Source organism: Mus pahari, chromosome 4 (assembly GCF_900095145.1).
Source record: "Mus pahari chromosome 4, PAHARI_EIJ_v1.1, whole genome shotgun sequence".
NCBI classification, from domain to species: domain Eukaryota; kingdom Metazoa; phylum Chordata; class Mammalia; order Rodentia; family Muridae; genus Mus; species Mus pahari.
In genome coordinates, this window is record NC_034593.1 from 83,860,336 (window position 1) to 83,879,582 (window position 19,247).

The following is a 19,247-nucleotide window of genomic DNA, read 5'->3' on the forward strand; positions in this document are numbered from 1 at the left end:
GAGAGAGAGAGAGAGAGAGAGAGAGAGAGAGAGAGAGAGAGAGAGAGCGCTAGAGAGCTCTGGTGGGGGGCAGGGATGGGTGGGGAGGACGGCTGCCTGCCCTCCAGGCTCCTCCCGCTCCGGGGCGCCTCCGCCCTCTGTACCCGCCTCGCGTACAAAGACGCGCGGTCTTCGGCGCTAGCCTCATCGTTGTGTGCCCAGCTCTTCCAAGGACTGCTGCGCCTCAGGGCCCAGGTGAGTCCCGCACCTAATATCTGCCCTCGGGGAACCCCACACCCGCTTGCTTTGGCCTCTAACAGGCTTCGCGAGGAGCCGCGGCCCGCGGACCTGGGTGGGGCCACCCCCCCCCCCAGCTCGCACACTGCCTCGGACGCCCCCAGACCCGCTGGGGGGCAGAGGCCAGTCTTGTCTGGAGCTACCCCATCCTGGCCTTGGAGCTGCTGTTCCTCTGATCTCCATTTCAGGCGTGTGGTTCTTCATTATTCTCATCTTTTCTACTTTGCAACTAGTCTTAGAGTTAGCTGGAGTTTAGCAGAACCTGCTTGCGCTCTGTCCCAGTTGGCAGTTCCATGAAGCTTTAGGCTACAGTAGGCAGACCTCAGACCAGATGTTCATAGCCTCCTCCCCAGCCAGGCTGTCTGAGCTGCTTTGGCCAGGGAGGACTGGAGGCTTGGCAGCTGGAGGATACCCTTTCTGAAGGACTCTGCTCTGCTTGTTGCCTTAGCCCAAGTGCCAATTCCAGGTTGCTTCGGAAGGATCTTTAAAGTAGGACTTTCTGTCTATTTGTTTGTTGTCTTTATGAAGAGGTGCTGGGGTGAGTTTCTCTCTACCAAGTGTTCCTCTTGCTACTCGTATTAAATAAAGGGAACCAGAGAGAGGTGGACTGAGAGAACAGGCTTGGTGAAGAATCTTCAGTCCGGGATTAATTTGATGTGGTGCAGTGAGAGGGGTTGTACCTGCTTCACGGCCTGAGCCTGGCCACAGGAATGACTGACCTCTTTCCTAGCCCTGCCTGGGAGGACTCCGGAGAAATTGCCGAGTGGGTGGCAAGCAAAACAGAAATGTAACAGACCAGCAAAGAGCCCGGATCCACATTCTGAAATCCACAGAACCCACCTCCCTTCATTCTCCTACCCCCACCCCACCCCCCAGGAAAGCCAGACACATTCTGCAGGGTGGGGCTAGCACAAAGGGTCCCTGGATTCTCCTAGTGACCTGCGGCCTGTGACTCAGCTGTGAGACCTTGGGTGTGGCCTAGCTGGTTGCCTATTCTCTGTGGATGGTTTGAACAGATCCCTCCCTGGAGGAAAAGAGGAACTGTGCCATCTTCCAGGGCATTTTCCAAGAGGAAATGAGTCACAGCTAACTGGCCACCAACCGGCAGGAGGGGTTTCTCGACTGAGCTGCCTGGAAGGGCAGTAATTAGACCGGCAGAACCATTCCAAGTCTGTCTCTCTTTCCCCACCCTGAAGCTTGAGTTTCAGCTTCCAGGAGTGGATTTTTGCATGTTATACTTCAGGTTAGGTAGAAACCCCCTGTCAGAGAGCTTACCTGCGGTGTGTTTCAGCAAACTGCAAACGATAATGCCAGAAGTCGGAGCAGGAAGGGGGAGTTCATGTAACTTACTGAAATTTCATTTACTTTAGTCCCCCTCCCATTGCCTAGGCAGTAGTGTTTTTTTGTTTGTTTGTTTGTTTGTTTTTGGTCTGCTTGGCATAGAGCAGTTATATTTGGGTTCACCCTAATTTGTGAGTGATGGTGTTCCCTGGCTTTTCCTAAATACAACATGAGATGGGCCATTGTCCTCCTATGCCTGGCCTCTGGCCAGCCTCTGAGCAGTCACCCCAATGTAGTCAGGCCCTGGGTTGGGTGGGGCCGAGGCTGGATACCTCCCTGCTTTCTACTGACAGAGAGAGAGAGAGAGAGAGAGAGAGAGAGAGAGAGAGAGAGAGAGAGAGAGAGATCTCCCCACCTCCCAGCAAATACACATAAGTATTTGATATGCCTTGGACACACTCCATTTAAACCTAGCTAAGGGTACAATGGTATTCTTTGAGAATTATGAAATAAATTAATGCTCACAGTGCCGGGAAAAGATGGGCTCTCAGGATTCACAACTTCGGAATCGCACCTCAAAAGCAAAGGGAGTAACAGGCTTGGCCGTGTGAGGGTCTAGCTCTTCAGGACCACCATCCCCAGAGGGAGGCAGGGAGAGACTGATTGACTTTTAAAGACAACTTTCAACCCTTCAACTAAATAATCCTCACTTGTCGATGTAGCTGATGTTGGTTGGGTTGCTGAATCATGACAGCCCCTCATAGAAAAATGGATGTTCTTGGTTGAGTTAGAGTTCTTTCTTCCTATTGAATTGCATCTGGAGCTTCCTTTAGCAGACCATGTCTGTAGTTTGCAAGTTTTATTTGGTGAGAAAGTCTGAACCAAAATCCGTTGTTTTAATTTCATTCCTACCCCAAATATACTATAAGGGTCAGATTCAAAAATGTCCTCTGGATTCAATTAAAAAAAAATTGCTCTTCAAATTCTCCTAAACAGAAGAACAGAAACTCTACAAACGTTTTAAAATAATGGATGTTTGAGTTCACTGACACCCTAATTAACTCTGGGTGGCTTCAAGAAAAGTAAGATATGGACAAAATACAGATGAACAAAGTAAATCAGGCCTCCAGCTTCTGAGATCTCTAGCCTAGACCCGGGCATAGGTCCAGAACAGACATTTGGGATTGCTTAGGAAGAGGGACTCCCACCCTACACCCCTCCCATAAAGACTGACAGAGAAAATAAGAACATTGTTGGAATTTAACACCTTAGGGAATGTGTGCAAAGTAGGTGTTTGCTGTAAAGGAAACAAAAACAGGAATTGTTTCCTTCAGAGAAAGACAGTTAAGACAGGTCGCTCAGGCTAACATGAAGGGTGTAGGCGGCCATCAGAGTAAAATGGTTCAGTAAAAGGTGAGTGGGTAAGGCCTGGGTCCTTCCTGCTGAGCTAGCCAACCAGTGACTGATGTGATGAATGAAACCAAGAGAAAGAGCAGGACTGAGAAGCCTGTCGTCTGACCAGACCTGCTTAGCAGGACACATAGTTTATCCCTTTATGTCTGGAATGTACTCTTGTACTCTGTACTCTGCCATTCCATTCCTAGGCAAACCCAGCTGAGGCCTCTCCCCCGCCCTTCCCAGAAGTGTCCTTTAGCTGCTGCGCTCTGAGCTACATTGTTGTCAACTGCCTAAAGACAATTTCATCTGGATCTCCTCTACTTTGACTCATTCATGTAACGAATGTCATCTAGTAGTCACTCAACTAAAGCAGAATAATATGTGGTTCTTGACCAAGTCAGCTCTGGAGGCAAGGCAGACAGGTGAACAGCTGTATCTGACAAAATATATCAGGTATGGAGTGGGGTGTCAGGGACACTGAAAAGGTTTCCCCAGCTCTCAGACCAGTGCCAAAGGCCCTCATGACTAAGTGTTACCCAATCAGAAGGGGAAGGCCCACCCCATCTGGAGTGAAGTTTGGGAGGGGAGGGTGTTAGGTGGAGTAAAGATGCTAGATTCAAGTTCCTGAAAAGCTTTCATTCTAGTAACTGATTATAGAGTGTAGTGATCCCTATAGTGCAAGCAATGGAGGATTGGTTAGGACCACTCTGTCAGAGAAGGACAATATGATGCATTTGTTCATCCAAGAGAACAGCATTTTCACATTTCTGTTACATGTGTTTGTTTGTTGTCTTGATTCTTGAGACAGGGTCTATACAACCCGGCCTGGATGATAGCTCCATTTTCCCTGTCTCAGCCCCATCTCACCCCTGAGTGCTCAGTTCATAGTTCTTAGGATTGCCCCTACCACACCTGGATTCTTTGCGTTACTGTAAACCTTTCTCCAGGATAACTCCTTGCTTATAGCCCTGGTCAGTGCCTTCTGGGATCAAGGGCATATGCGGTGAATTTCAGCTCTGTTTTTACTTTCTGGCCAGTCTCTATCTCTGTGTTATTATTGCAAGTATCTTGAACAAGCAGGGAGTCAGTGGGCTGCTCTGTGTGTGGAATAAAACAGGGGAGTTGGGGACGGAGGACCTGGGGCAGAGGTGAAGCTTCAGGGAGGAACATTGTCACTTCATAGCCCTCTGGGTAGGGCAGGAAGGAGTGGACTAACCTCAGACCTCAGCTCTCAGCAAAGTAGCCTGACCTCACCCTCCTGAAGAGGACATTCAAGTGAGGCCAGGATTTCCTCTGCTTACAGCTTGCATTGGCCTGTTTCTCTGTTTGGGGGAAACCCTCTTTAGCTCTGCAGTATACTCTCCTGATGCCTGGAAGGAAGTACACTGGGTGTCCACCTGGTTTTAACAGCTGGGATGTCTGGAATCTGGAATCTTTGCTCTGAGAGGAGGTCAGAGAGCTCTGTGGCTCTGATGTGGACACAGACTTTAAACTTCGTTGGCATCTGGCTCCTTTCCTGAATGATTGAAGGACTGAGGTGGCATCCCATGTCCTTCTTTAGGTGACTGAAATTCAGTTCTCTTAAGCTCTGTGCTTTGAAATCAATCCAGGCAAGGTAGACTCTCTATAAGCCAGCCACTGCCATCAGAAACCCATACCCAGGATTGGGGAGGTGGGGCAGATCCAAGGAGTATAAGAGAGGAAAAGGGGAGGGGCTACCCAGGATTTCATGCCACTGTGCACCTTGAAGTGTAAGCTTGCTACTGTCCACGTCATGCAGATGAATCAGGCCAGATCCTCACTGATGAGGGAGGTGAGGGATTCACTCAGGTGTGGGATTCCTTAGCAGGTCCTTATACGTTTTCTGAGGCAAAGAGGTAGAATTACAATCCTTAAATATAACTCTTCAATGCTAGTGTTCAGTGCCACATCTTTGACTCTGTAAAAGATAGTATTTAGAAGCCAGGCCTAATGGCTCAGACTCAGCCACTCAACCAGCTACTTAACAGGCAGAGGCAGGAGGATCTCAAGTTAAGACCAGTCTAGGCAAGTTAGTGAGTGAGACTTGTGAAAAGAGGGTCAGGGTGTATATATAGTTCAGTGACAGCCTGTCTTAGACCCTAGGTAGGGTCCAGTGCATGTGTGTTGGGGTGGGTTACAGAATTTAGGGATCTGAGCAGGCATTGGTCAGCAGCAGGATTCAGACCAAAGCTCGCCCTAGGTTCCTGTTGTTGGTCTTCAGCAGGAGAAGTTGCCAGCTTCTCCTATATGTACTCAAAACTCTGCATGGACACTGAGCTCCTCTAGGAACTGGGTCTGGCTGAAACATTTGCCCCAGTTCATTGTACCAAACACAGTGACCTAACATTTCCTTTCCTCTCTTTAAATTCTTTATGCTGAAAGGCCCTTGGTCTCTCACTGCACCCTAGCTTGTGAGGAAAACACTTCTGCGTAGTCGTACCAAAAGTGTATCTGGCTCCCGAAGGAGTTTGTACATATATGCGTACTCATTCCTTCTCTGCTGAACTTAATAAATTTTATGGAGTGTGTACTCAGAGCGGCTGTGTTTTACTGCTAGAGCATGAGTTCAGAGTGTTTGTAGAGTACACAGCCCACAGACAAACCCATCTATAAGCAAGTTTCTAATCTCTAGAGTCAGATTGGTCCAGGTCCCTGCGTCATGCCGGGAGGGCTGAGGCTTCTACAGTGACCGAGCTGGACTTGTGACTTGTTGGTGTTCAGGCATTTCAAAGAATTACATTTTCTGTGCCAAGAGAAATAAGGAAACATCTCTTTAACTCGGTACTTTGTAGTTAAAAAGAGCATCTCTAGTCCTATTTTCCCAGAAAATTAGATCTTCTTTTTCTTGATTAGGAGCATATAGAGTGGCTGACATGGGTAAATCTCACATTCTGAGATCCAATACCTGAAGTGTCTGTTGCTACCAACAAAAGCCACCAAACAAAGCCTTAGATTGATTAAATTTTATGGGAAAGGCAATTAGACCTTCTGCTTTCTCCTTTCCCATTACTGTCTAAAGGATTTCATACCTGTGGTTTAAAAGTTAGTGCAAACTCTCTTTATGTCCTTTAACAGGTTTCGACAGACTCTTCAAAATGCCATCCCAAATGGAGCACGCCATGGAAACCATGATGCTTACGTTTCACAGGTTTGCAGGCGACAAAGACCACTTGACAAAGGAGGACCTGAAAGTGCTCATGGAACGGGAGTTCCCTGGGTTTTTGGAAGTAAGTGTTGAAAGTCTCAGAACCAGACATAAACCAGTGTGCTTCCTTTTCTTGCATCCCTTCCCTGTAAGGTCACTACTTGAACATGTTTCACATCCATTTGCTTGGTAGACAGTACCTACTGTGTGTTAATATATCACAGGGGCAGCAAAGTGGAAAAGATTCCACCCCTGGCCTCAAAGAACTCTCAGTCTGCAGGTGAAAATACCCACACCCATTGGCACGTCATGAGGGAGAAAGGCTTTTCACAAGTGTGTAATAAGCCAGGGATGCTCCACCGTGGGTCTATAACCTTCGTGATGGAAGTTCCACATTCTGGTCATATGCCACTGGGAAAACTTGGATCTGCCCTGGGTGTGGCTGTGAGGTGCAGGTTGAGTCTAGGGCCCCATTCAGGCAAAGCAGGTGCTCTCTTGGAGAGCTCCCCTCAAATCTTCTTAAACCCTTAAATTTTTTTTTTCTTCTTTTTCCAGCTCTAACCCATAAAGGGATCGTGTTAATTGCTGGGTGAATAGGACCAAAGTGTCACTCCAGAAATAATTGCTTTTTACAATGTCAGTGTCATCTTAGGAGCCTAGAAGCACAGCCTGGTTTATACCTCACCTTTGGAAGATTGAACAGGACTTCTCATTTATGCTAGTCAAGACAATAAGTCACTAGGCATAGTTGTCCTTTGACTTTATAGGCCTTCAAGAAACAGTTGCTGAATTTAATATTCATGTAAGACAAAATGTTGCTTGACACAGTAGCACATTGTGGTACAGTGTCATCTTTTCCTGGAAAGAAAGGATGGTTCTTGTACTGAGTGCATTAGTCCCTGAAGGGTAAAGGGAAATGAGGGTAGATGGCTAGATCCCACCTCTTGTCATCTACCTGATAAATAGCACACTATCTAAGGCCCTGGCTCCTATTCTAATAAACACAGGGCTTTGCAGGAGACTGTTTTTACACGTCATCAACATCAGTTAATTAGGTGGCCTGGCTCCTCCCACTAAGCTGCAATCACCTACTTCCTGTGCTACACTGTGATGAAGTCCCAAATAAGCACAGAGAAGCCCTAGCTGTGGACTAACAGTGACCAGTGGCTTTCACTCCCTAGTCCTGGTTCTTTTGTCTCTAAAATGAGATGTTTGGACATAACTATTCACGTGCCCACTTTTAACTTGCTATGATTCTTCTAGATAAACATGATGTGCAAGAACAAAATGTGTTCTTTGTAAGCCAGAACGTCACATCTGCAGAGGTATTCTCAGTATTAAAATACTCACTCATCACCTGTGACCAAAGACACAGATCCTTCCGTAGACAAGGCTCTGTGACATGAGAAGCACAAAGGATGAATACTAGGGGGTGTGCGAGCCAAGGCAGAGCAGCTTACTCCAGGCACAGACAGGGCCATAATTCTAGACGTGTACTCACTGCATTAACAGACCATTTTGTTTCTAAAGTAGATGGCTTATGTCATCCAAACTTCACTCATTCTGACCACAGCCAGGAAGCTGGGGGTGAGGCCAGAATTAGCTACATACTGCAGGTTTCAGTTGATATCTTTGGGTAGGTGTTTTCAGACTTTGGTAGACAATATGATTCTACCATAAGAGATCTCTTATGCATCCAGCACACTTAAATATTGCATGTCAGTCAGTTCTTCCACTAATCATTCAGTCATTGGAATTCATAGCGACTTTGTGAATTTTAACAGCCTCTACTGCATTAGAGGTTATTTCTCTCTGAGATAGCCTAGACCTATAGGAGTAACCACAGTTTTGCACTTCTAACCAGCAAAAGGAATAATCAAGCTAATCACCATAGAAACAAGATCCAAGTCAGGGCATCTGTCTATGTCTTTCCCACACACTTAGGCTTTGCATTAAGGAGTTTTTTGATTCTATCATATATATTTATTTGAGTGGATCTCTGTGTGTGTGCATGTGTGTGTGTATAAAGGCCCAAGTTTGATGTTAAGTATCATGCATCCCTCAATCACTCTCTGCCTAAAAAAAAAATATTTTACATTAATTAATTAATGTATTTATTTATTTTGTGTGAGTACTATAGCATGCATGAGGAGGTCAAGGAACAACTTGGAGAAGTAGATGATCTCCTTCTATCATGTGAAGAACTACAAGGATTTAGTTTAGGTCACCAGACTTGGCAGCAAGCAGACTTACCCAATGAGCTATCTCGCAGGTCTATCACATTCGAAATAAGGTCTCTGGCTAAACCTTGAGCCAGGCAGTTGGCTAGACTGACTAACAAGCCTTGGTGGTCTCTGTTTCTGCCTCCCTGTTGCTGGGATTCTAGGAATGCACCGATGCACCAGCTTTTACGTGGGTGCTGTGGGCGCAAACTCAGGTTCTCATGCTGGCACCGTATCAACTGAGCTGCCCTCCCAGCCACACACACTTGTTTTGAAAGTTGTCCAGTGTATGAGAATAAGATGACATATGTTTACCAACTCCAAGACTGGAAAGAGGCAGACCATGTGATTAGCATTTCAGTTCACGAAGAGTGGAAGGCCTTCCAGAGAGGGCACTCACATCCAAACCCCTGTCTTCATAGTTATAGTGGATATGTGAAGACAAACTAAACTGTGATGGACTCGGGTGACATAGCTGATATGACATACAATAGCACACTTGGTTGTCTCAGCTGCGAGAAGGAGAAAAAGAGAGTTCTCCGAGTCCTCTCTAAAAGCAGAAGCCAGCGTCCTCATTAGCACCAGCTTGGGACTAATACAACAGTGAGTCCACCCGAAACTGACCTCTGAGTAATCTGAAGCTCTCTCCTCATGAAGAGAGATCCCTTTTAAGGATCTGACCATGGTGTCAGGAATGAAAATTTGCTTAAAAAAAAAATCTAAGTTTGAATTGTGCTTATGCACGAGGCTGTCAGAAGTTTGAATCATAGGTAATAGTTGCCTATGTTATAACATCATTAACTGACATTGTTTGCTTTTGTTCTAATTAATTTTTTTTTTTTAATTTTAGAATCAAAAGGACCCTCTGGCTGTGGACAAAATAATGAAGGACCTGGACCAGTGCCGAGATGGCAGAGTGGGCTTCCAGAGCTTTCTCTCACTAGTGGCGGGGCTCACCATCGCATGCAATGACTATTTTGTAGTAAACATGAAGCAGAAGGGGAAGAAGTAGGCCAACTGGAGCACTGGTGCCCCCACCCCGATGCGTGTTCTCCCACGGCCACGGGGTCACTTGGGGACTCTGCCCCACTGCTTCTTGTGAGCAGATCAGGACCCTTAGGAAATGTGCAAAATGACATCCAACTCCAATTCAACAATCTGAGAGAGAGAAGCTTTTGGGTTTTATATTGTTTGCATCCCATTGCCCTCAATAAAGAAAGTCCTTTTTTTAAGTTCTGCATTTGAGGTCGTGTGTTTCTTGCTCCTTCTGGAATGCTTGCTCCCTGCTTCTCTGGGTCAGGAAGAGTCATCATGACCTTGGGCAATCAGCATACCACAGGACTGTCTCCATAGGACCAGTGAAAGGAGAACGCATTCTCCGCTCAGGCTTGGATCTGACTTTTCTGTTTGTTTTCCAAACTATGTCTAAGTGAAGGACCAAACCTCAAAGTGTTCCACGAGGGCTCTTCAAGAACATATTCTAGTTCTGTAACCGCTCAGCATAGTCTTAGCCAGTTAAATGAGTGCCATGGTAGCTAGCACCTTGGATACCCACGATGTAGGAACCCATTTTCTCACTGCAAAGCTACAACAAAATCTAGAATCAAAATAAGCCCATCAGAAAATGAGCCAAAGTTCATGTGGTGGTGGCACATGTCTTTAATCTCAGGAAGCAGGGGCAGGAAGATCTCCAAGTTTGAGACTAGCTGGTCTACAGAGTAAGTCTCGGGACAGCTAGGGCTACACAGAGAAACCCTGTATTGAAAAACAAATAACAACAATAAAAACAAAAGAAAAGGAAAATGAGGCCAAAGGAGGAAGGGATATAACAGGACACATTAGGAATAAAATCTTCCAACAACATTGATTTACTTAACTCTCAGATGTCAAGAAAATATGCTAGATGTGATATATATAGCCTGGCTTTTAGATGAACATCATGGCACAAGACTGATGCTAACACATGACATAATGTTTCTCTAGCCTTTTATATGCCTGTTATAAGCTTTAGTGTATATATGTATGTAATATATGCTTATTAATTGAGAGACAATAAATGAATTCCATGAATTAGTGCATCGAACTGTTCTAGTTAAGAAGGTCAACGACACTGGAAACCCTTAAAACTTTTGAAACAGGTCTCACACTTCCAGGCCGGCCTCAAATGTGGTATCTGAAAAGTTATGTCGTTGACGATGACCTTGAACTCCTGATCCTCATGTCTCTACCTCCTAAGTGCTGGGATTACAGGCTCACACCACCATGATTAGTGTCTTTTAAGACTGGACACATTGATATCATTCCAGGGAAACTTCCAGTGTAACTATAGGAGAAAATTCAGTACAAAGCTATCCACCAATGTGTGGAGAAGTTGATAAAGGAGAACAGAATAGTTTAAAGCTAGCAATAGAGAAAATTCATCATAAACCACAAGAGGAAAATTCTGACCATTTTGTCTCCATCACTGGATTAGCACGGTATGAAAAATCAGAGCTTTGCAACCATAGGATTATATTAGAAGGCTTACCAAAGCATTGATTAAAGGGAAGGGTGGAGACAGCTAACGAAAGAGTTGAGATTGATCCAGAAATGATCCATAATCCATGTGTTAGAGCTGGACCACCAAGGTTACTACTGGATCAGGAAGCTGCCTGTTGAACTAAGAAGGTATTGCTACATCTGGCAACTCCAGAATCTTAAAACCCTGTGGCTCAGCCCACACAGACAATAGTTGCCCTTTGTCCTCTTTTCTTCCATACATGACTTGGTCTCACATCCAAAGTTCAACCAACAAAGTTCTCCCTTCAAGGGAGTCAGAGTTTGACCTTTATAGGACTCTGTACACCTGCATTGGCCTGAAGATCCATCCTATCTGTCACCATGTAAGAAATAAAACCTAAAGTAATGGTTGATTTTTCAAAAGTGCCTTGATTCCACTTAGGTGTAGCTATAGATGAAAGCGCCAGGCCCCTGCTAATGTTTACTGGTCTAGATACTCTGCCTAAATTAGAAATTTAGAGTAAAACATTGTTAATAACCAAGCTTTGCCTAGCAACATGCCAGACATGACAGGTTCATGTATCTAACAAACTTTAAAATAAATAGGATGTAAAACATAGAGATAAACCCAGCATGGGCTTTGTTGAGAAACAGAAAAATGCAAGGGGTAGATATGATGAAATTGTACATTCCTGATTGCTCAGACTATGGGAAACATGGGGGAGTGGCCTGTGTTCAGGGTTTAAGAACTGTTCTTTGAACTCCTTCCGAATATCTCACTGGTTTTATCTCTGTTGTAAGCACCCGATTTAGCAAGGTCATAAAATAAATGGCTTCATTTTGCTACTCTGAGTCCTCAGTGCTCATCACTAGGTGTGTATGTGTTGTGGGGAAGGCCTTCATTTTTCATAATAGTAAGCATTGAAAAAACATATTTATGGGCTGGAGAGATGGCTCAGCGGTTAAGATCACTGACTACCCTTCCAGAGGTCTTGAGTTCAATTCCCAGCAACCACATGGTGGCTCACAACCATCTGTAGTAGGATCTGATGCCCTCTTCTGGCGTGTCTAAAGACAGCTACAGTGTACTCATATAAATAAAATAAATCTTTAAAAATGATATTATAGAAAAATAAAATGTATTTTCTTTAAACAAAAACAAAAAACTATTTATTTATTTATTTATTTATTTATTTATTTATATTCTATGTATATGACTCTTCTGCCTGGATATATTTCTGTACACTGTGTGTAGGCCCCCAGAGGCCAGAAGAAGGTATCAGATCTCCTGGAACTTGAGTTACAGAGAATTGTAATCCGACATGTGGGTGCTGGGAATTAAACTGGGGTCCTTTAGAAGAACACCAAGCACTCTTAATCACCGAGTCATCTCTCCAGCTCCGATGATACTTAATGAGGAGAGCTTCCAATGTGAAGATGAGAGAAACTATGGCTTGGAAGAGAGGGGACCCTAAAAGGTAAGGTCTTTGAAAGCCACAGAGATTAGAGAAATCGACTGGCCCACCCACCATAGTGGGGAAGAATCTGTCTCCCATGAGAATGTGTGTCAGATGTACCACGTGGGGTTGCCTGCCTCTTGGGGGATTTTTGCCTTTCGTGAGTGTAGTTAGTGGTCAATCCACAAGTGGGCAGATAAGACTAACACAAGATGGTGATCATGAGCCCAGATTCCCCAATCCATGAGAACATTCACACTGCCAGGGGTATCTAATCTTTGACATTGCAACATAACACTATTGTCATCTACAGAGTTCATATCAAGAACAGTGCTATCAAGTTTTTAAAAAGCCACACACACACACACACACACACACACACACACACATCATAATGCTTATAATAATGAATTTATAGTATTATGTTGGGTTGTACTCACTGTCCTCCTGGGCTGCAGCTAGCCAATGGTCGGATACCCCTGCCAGTTAAGGGCGGGATGGGGGTTGTTTGTTGTCTATTGTCTATCGTTTATTGTTTTTGTTTTTGTTCACAACAGAACAAGAATTATTTGAGAAGTAGGAAGCAGTCTGTCCAGGTGAGGAAAGGAGCCCTAACATTGGCTCTTCACAGTGGGTGTGAAGACTTGGAGAAAGTCAAAGCAGTGTGTTCTTAGCAGATTTCCCTAGATTCTGGCAATCAGAGAGGATTCTGTTGCCAGAGAATCTGTGCTCAGGATGGGTGTGCCCATGTGGTGCGTGCATGTGTGTGTGTGTGTGTGTTGAGGTGGGGAGGGCTATGAAACCTTTCTCACTTCAGCCCCATCAACATGATTATGGAGAAGCTAGCACAAGGAAAACAAGCACGCACAGTGTTTATGGTGCGAAATCCTATGTGACTGCTTGTGCCAACCAAAACAGAGTTCCCACAATCTGACCTGCTGAAACAGCCAGCTAAGCTTTGGGTTTGTATGTAGCCTGCCTAATAGCTCCCAGAAGGCCAAGCTGTAACTCTGCCAAGCACCAAGAAGAGGAAACAGCTGGAAAATTCCACTCATTCTGCTACATGACTGAGTGGTAAATTGGATTCCACCCTCTCCACACCCAAAAGGAAGAACAGACAACAGTATGGAACAGAAAGTTCATTTCAGACACGTTGCAGGGCTGATCTAGTCAGCCCATTTCTCTCTCAGACTCGTTCCCTTGTGTACCTGCCCCCAACACCAGCCAACAATCGGTGACTCAGTCTTTTTCTCCCTAGCCTGGAAGGCTGGGGACAAGACTATAACCTTCTCTCCCAAACTGACTAAATACTTTATCCAACTCTTAGCCCCAGAGAGAAAGCACTGGATAGAATTTCACTCACTTGGCACACTACGTGAGTGACACTGGGCAAAGTTCTGTGGCAGAGACAGAGAAGCAGATGGCCACAGCTGCTGATCAAGATTGCAATCTAGGTAGCAAGATAATAGATAAAGCAATGAAAAAGCTTAATAACACTCAACAGAAACTGGTAAAGATGACTTGTGATAGGCACTCTGGGTCACTGTTGACAGAAATATAATCTGCACAATCTTTGAAAACTCAGAAGTTAGCAAAATGGGATCCTTTAACAGTGTGGTCCTTTGATGTGCATTTTTGATCCAGTATTTCTAATTTGGGGACTTTATCTTTTTTTTTTTTTTTTTTTTTTGGTTTTTTGGTTTTTTGGTTTTTCGAGACAGGGTTTGTCTGTATAGCCCTGGCTGTCCTGGAACTCACTTTGTAGACCAGGCTGGCCTGGAACTCAGAAATCTACCTGCCTCTGCCTCCCAAGTGCTGGGATTAAAGGCGAGCGCCACCACGCCTGGCAGGGACTTTATCTTAATAAAGGATGCAAATACATAAAATTCATAGACAAAGATATTTGATCCAGCCTAACTTAGAATAGGTATAGAATGATTTATGGTAAACCCCACTTTATATAGTTATACATACAACAGTGAAGCCCATGACTTTAAAAATACTAAATGAAATGGAGACATGTCTATACCAAGTAAAGCAGGCTGCAAAAAAAATCAGTATAGAATATAATTTCTTTCATTTAAAAGCTGTGCGTTTATTGTTACATATGCACACATGAACAGCAGAGGTTATAGGAAGCAGTTGACCTCAGTTTTGCTTCCAGGGTAGGAGTTGCTGTGGGAGGGGATTGTTGTAACCATAAATATGGTTGCTATTATTTCAAATTTTTCTCTATATGCTGCTATGTCATCTAATTTTTCTGCCATAATTCTACTTTTACAATCTGGGAAACAAATGCTCCAAGAAACACATTTTGAACACTATGTACTTCAGGCATAAGTTTATATTCCTGTAATTTCAACAATCTGGGAGGCTAAGACAGAAGGATGACCATGAGTTCAGGGTCCTGTTTCCAAAACAAACAAACAAACAAACAAACAAATGAACAAGAGCTGGAGCTTATATGGTTGGGACATGCTATAATTCCAACACTGGGGGAGACAGACGACCAGGAGTTCAAAGTCATTCTGACCTACAGATATGGACCAAGGCTAACCTTACCTCTATGAAAGTTGGCTACATGAGACCCTGCCTTAAAAAAAAAAGAGAGTACATGTATTTATTGACAAACTACTATGAGTCAGAGTCTGCCTGGATTGCTTAAGAGTCATCTTACTTGATCTTCACCATAACCCTGCCAAGACATCACAATGCTAATTTCAGAGATTGCAAAAAGTATGACAAGACCCACTACCCACTTACAGTGTGAACATTTGAAACTAGATAGTTTCATTTATTCTGCAGCTGTCTCTAAGTGTGATTTCAGTAAACCAACAGGGATTCTTTCAAACAAGTAATCCATCAGTGGGCAGGCGAGGCTGAGCGGAGGAGTGTCAGCAGAAGGTTGGAAGCTCTCTAGTTCTTGGAGGCGAGAAGTCTGGATAGCAGTCAACAGTCATTCCGTTCATTCTATCCTGTCCGTCGTCTCACAGCTATGAGCTTGTTTACTCCTTCCGGGTGGGAGCCGCCGTGCTGCGCTTGCTTTTCAGGTGATTTGATCAGGGGTAGAACCGATTGGTGATGGAGCAGTTAGGCTGCCCAGTTCTTTAGACGGCCTATGATTTTATTTCTTCCCTCCTCTTTGGCATCCAGACAGAGCAGGAGGGAACAAAGGAATCCCTGTGGTACCAAGTATGTAAGAGGGCAAAGTGTGACTGGCTGAAGGGGGGTGTGCTCACATGGAAAGTGAGCAGAGCTAGACTGTATGCCGGGGGCGGGGGCAATGAACAGTAAAGAGTAAAGGCTATGTGGGCCGGGGACCCTCCGTTGAAAACACTACAGATCTGCAGTTTGAGTATTACTATTTCTTTGGGAGAAAGAGGCGACTTGTACTCCAAAGGAGCTTATTAGATTATAGATACTCTTTCTTCATGTTTCTCAATGGGCCTCCCACCCATGTTCCCATTCTAATTCCATTTCAGCTACAAATGATCAAGCAGGATGGAGATTCATGTTTATCTTTCTGAGGTGTAAGAAAAGAAGAAGAAGAAGAAGAAGAAGAAGAAGAAGAAGAAGAAGAAGAAGAAGAAGAAGAAGAAGAAGAAGAAGAAGAAGAGGGGGAAACTAACCTAAACAATCTATGCCAAATTTAAGAAGGAAAAACTCAAGAAGATAGACCCATAGGGTCTGGGTGAGAATGACTCACTTATCTGTTTTCCTATCAAGACCTGCAGATTGGCTTACAAAGTAGCCTTTCTACTTGAACTGTAGCTACCGAATAGTATCTTTAGTGTACAAGTGTGAACAAAATCTGAAAGAGGTTGCATAAAAGTGAGAGTGGTAACATTTTCTCAAATGCTGTGGCATCACCCTGTCTGTGAGGTAGAAAACATCTCCATTAGGTCTCTGGACACACAACTTGGAGAGCTCATCGTAGAACCTATTTGCCTTGTTATTCAGAGCCACGTGGGGATGAGCAGTCCTTTCATGCCTGCTGCTTTACAAACTCTGTGACTCCACCCTTTCACCTCTTTTAAACTTGCCCATCACAGCCTGGTGAGCAGCAGAGCACTTAGCCTCCAGCCTAGTGTTCTAGAAGTGACAGATGATTCAGCTTTGGACTCTGTTCTGTGATGTGCCACTATGATGCCAGCGTGAGTCAGCCTTGGCCTTCTGAGAAACTTCCAGAATTGACATTTCCACTCAATGATGGGCCTGAAGCACCACAGAACACAGATGATGTGGCCCCTGTCTTACAAGTTTACAGTCTGGTGGAACAAGAGGCATGTGTTTCAAAGTAGCAATACTCTAGTATATGACACACAGAAACACCACGGGGTGTGGTAAATGCTGGTGTTAGCTCTGAAGGTTGGTGAAGAATATGATGAAGAAAAAATTTTTGTGAACAGAAAAAAGAGGAAGATGCACTTTGGATAGGCTAATGTGGGGGAAGGGCAAAAAATGGAGGAGCCTGTGCTGGTGGGGACTGAGCTCTATTAGACAAGTGGTGGGCATAGGCTTGAGTTGTATCTAAGGTGTGTGAGCAAGGGAGGGACACCCACAGTTGAACTGACATGGGAGAGACCAGGCTCATGGTACATCTTCAGAAACAATTGAGGTAGAGCTACACGTTCTGATTCAGAGTGGTTTTCAAGACAAGTTTGAGAGAAAAAGCAATTGGTTTATTTGTGTCTGCCTATTAAACCAATTGAGGAAAATGATAATGGGAGATATACATGAATAATTACTTTGACATGCAAAAAACCCCACCTGTCTAGAGGAATATAGATGACACTGGGAGAACTGAGTGCTGCCCAAGAGAAGCAGTGAAGCTCGAGTGTGGGGGAGCAGGAGGAGAGAGCTTCCACGTTCTTTTGCACCATTAGAATTTGAATCCATGTACATAAAAAATTAATAAAATTACAATTTAATAAATAATTCACAACCTTTAAATATTTATATATTAAGTATAATTGTGTTCTTTGAAAATTTAATACATATATACAATAAAATATGATCATATTACCTCCCATTCTTCCCTTCAACTTCTACTCATATCCCTTTCAACACATTTCTCTTCCAACTTCATGTCTTCTTTAAAAAACAAAAGTAAAAACCACATACATCAAGGTGGTGATGGCACACACCTTTAATACCAGCACTCGAGAAGTAAAGACAGTCAGATCCCCAAGTTGGAGGCCAGCCTGATCTACAAAGCAAGTTCCAGGACAGCCAGGGCTACATAAAGAAACCCTGTATCAAGAAAACCAAACCATGGGCTGGTGAGATGGCTCAGTGGGTAAGAGCACCCGACTGCTCTTCTGAAGGTCCTGAGTTCAAATCCCAGCAACCACATGGTGGCTCACAACCATCCGCAACGAGATTTGACTCCCTCTTCTGGAGTGTCTGAACACAGCTACAGTGTACTTACATATAATAAATAAATCTTAAAAAAAAAAAGAAAACCAAACCAAACCAAACCAACCCTCAAAACAACAACAACAAAACAATAACACAAAACAGAGCTCCAATTAGTGCAGTCCTTAGGTGCATGGGCATGATGCCATCTACTAGAGCATGGGAGCCAACAGCAGCCACACTCATCAAGAAAGGATGGTTCTCCCTCCCCCTGCAGCTATTAACTTGCCAGTCATTGCTCTGTAAGGGATAGGGCCTGGAGAGTGTCTCCTTCATGGATGTGAGAATTTGTACTGGCTGATCTTGGCCGAGTCATCTACAGGTAGTCAGTCACACTATTGTGAGTTCAGTAGCTGTGTCAGGTCCAGAAGACAGCATTTCACAGCTCCTCCCTATTCTCCAGCTTATATTCTTCTGGTGTCCTCTTCTTCCGTGTTCCCTGAGCCTTAGGGCTCAGGGTTCACTCTCTTATTCTCAGTACTTTGACCAGTTATTGACTGCTACCCACTGCAAGAAGAAGTTTCTCTTGGAGATAGAGAGATGACTTGGTGGCTAAGAGCATTTGTTGCTCTTGCTGAGGACTGGGTTTGATTCCCAGCATCCACATGGAGGCTCATAGCCATCTGTAACTTCAGCCACAGGGGACCCCAGACTTCTTCTGGCCTCCACAGACAGCAGGCAATGTACATATATGCAGCCAGAACATTCATACACAAAAAATAATAAAATAAATACATCTAACATTTCTTTAAAAAGAAGCTTCTTGGACAAAGGTTTAGAGCTAGCTGCTCAGATGTAGGAAGAATTTTTGGTTTCTTTAAAACCCAGTTATGGTATGTGAAAATGTTTTGTACTAATCCCAGGCATGGGGTAAGAGGCTGCTTCACAAGAGGTAATTATGCTTTGCTGCACACACTAGCAGGGGCATGATCTTGCCAGCTGCAGATGGTTTAATTCTGGAGACACTGGAGAGGGGATAAATGGGAGGGCCCCAAGAGGCCCTGTGGCAGTTTCTGCTGCTGGTTCCTGCTGGTCCCTGCAGGTCCCTGCTAGGCTCTTGCTGGTCCCTGCTGGTCCCTGCTGTTTGCTGTTCCTGCATTTGTTATTGATGGACTATTGTATAGTCTAATGACAAAGACTAGACTTACCCTGTCTAGGAACCCAAGAAAGCCAACTTCCCTAATCAGCAGGAAGTAGCCTGTAGAGGTCTCTAAGCTTTCCTTTCCTCTCTAAACTTCTTTCTCTCCTCCCTAGAGTTGGGGGTTTGGAAGGAATTAGGGTGGAATGAGTTGGAAGGGAGGTCGTGGTATAAGAATCCAATAAAATAGCTACAACTTAATAAACCAACACTTGGGTCTATGGGTATATACATAAATATTTAGAAGGCACTTGATAGTATGGAGATTTAGCAAAATACCAGTAACAGCAACAGGTTCTACCCTAGAGCCTGTGATTTTGACAAGGAGGTATATATGTATGTGTATATATATATATATATATATATATATATATATATATATATATATATAT

The 19,247-nt window shown here is 44.2% G+C and overlaps 1 protein-coding gene across 1 annotated transcript; it reads left to right on the forward strand.

The window, feature by feature from the left end:
* The first annotated feature begins 117 nt into the window (after positions 1-117).
* On the forward strand, positions 118-9,577 carry S100a10 (S100 calcium binding protein A10). Its single transcript, XM_021196682.1, has 3 exons — positions 118-234; positions 6,052-6,203; positions 9,194-9,577. The coding sequence occupies exons 2-3, from the start codon at positions 6,072-6,074 to the stop codon at positions 9,353-9,355; spliced, it is 294 nt and encodes a 97-aa protein (XP_021052341.1). The 5' UTR covers positions 118-234; positions 6,052-6,071; the 3' UTR covers positions 9,356-9,577.
* Positions 9,578-19,247: the final 9,670 nt, after the last annotated feature.

Excerpts from the sequence above, each read along its gene's own strand:
- S100a10 (XM_021196682.1), top strand. The coding sequence starts at position 6,072 with ATGCCATCCCAAATGGAGCACGCCATGGAAACCATGATGCTTACGTTT. Across the intron at positions 6,204-9,193 it reads AGTTCCCTGGGTTTTTGGAA|AATCAAAAGGACCCTCTGGC; the intron begins GTAAGTGTTGAA and ends TTTTAATTTTAG.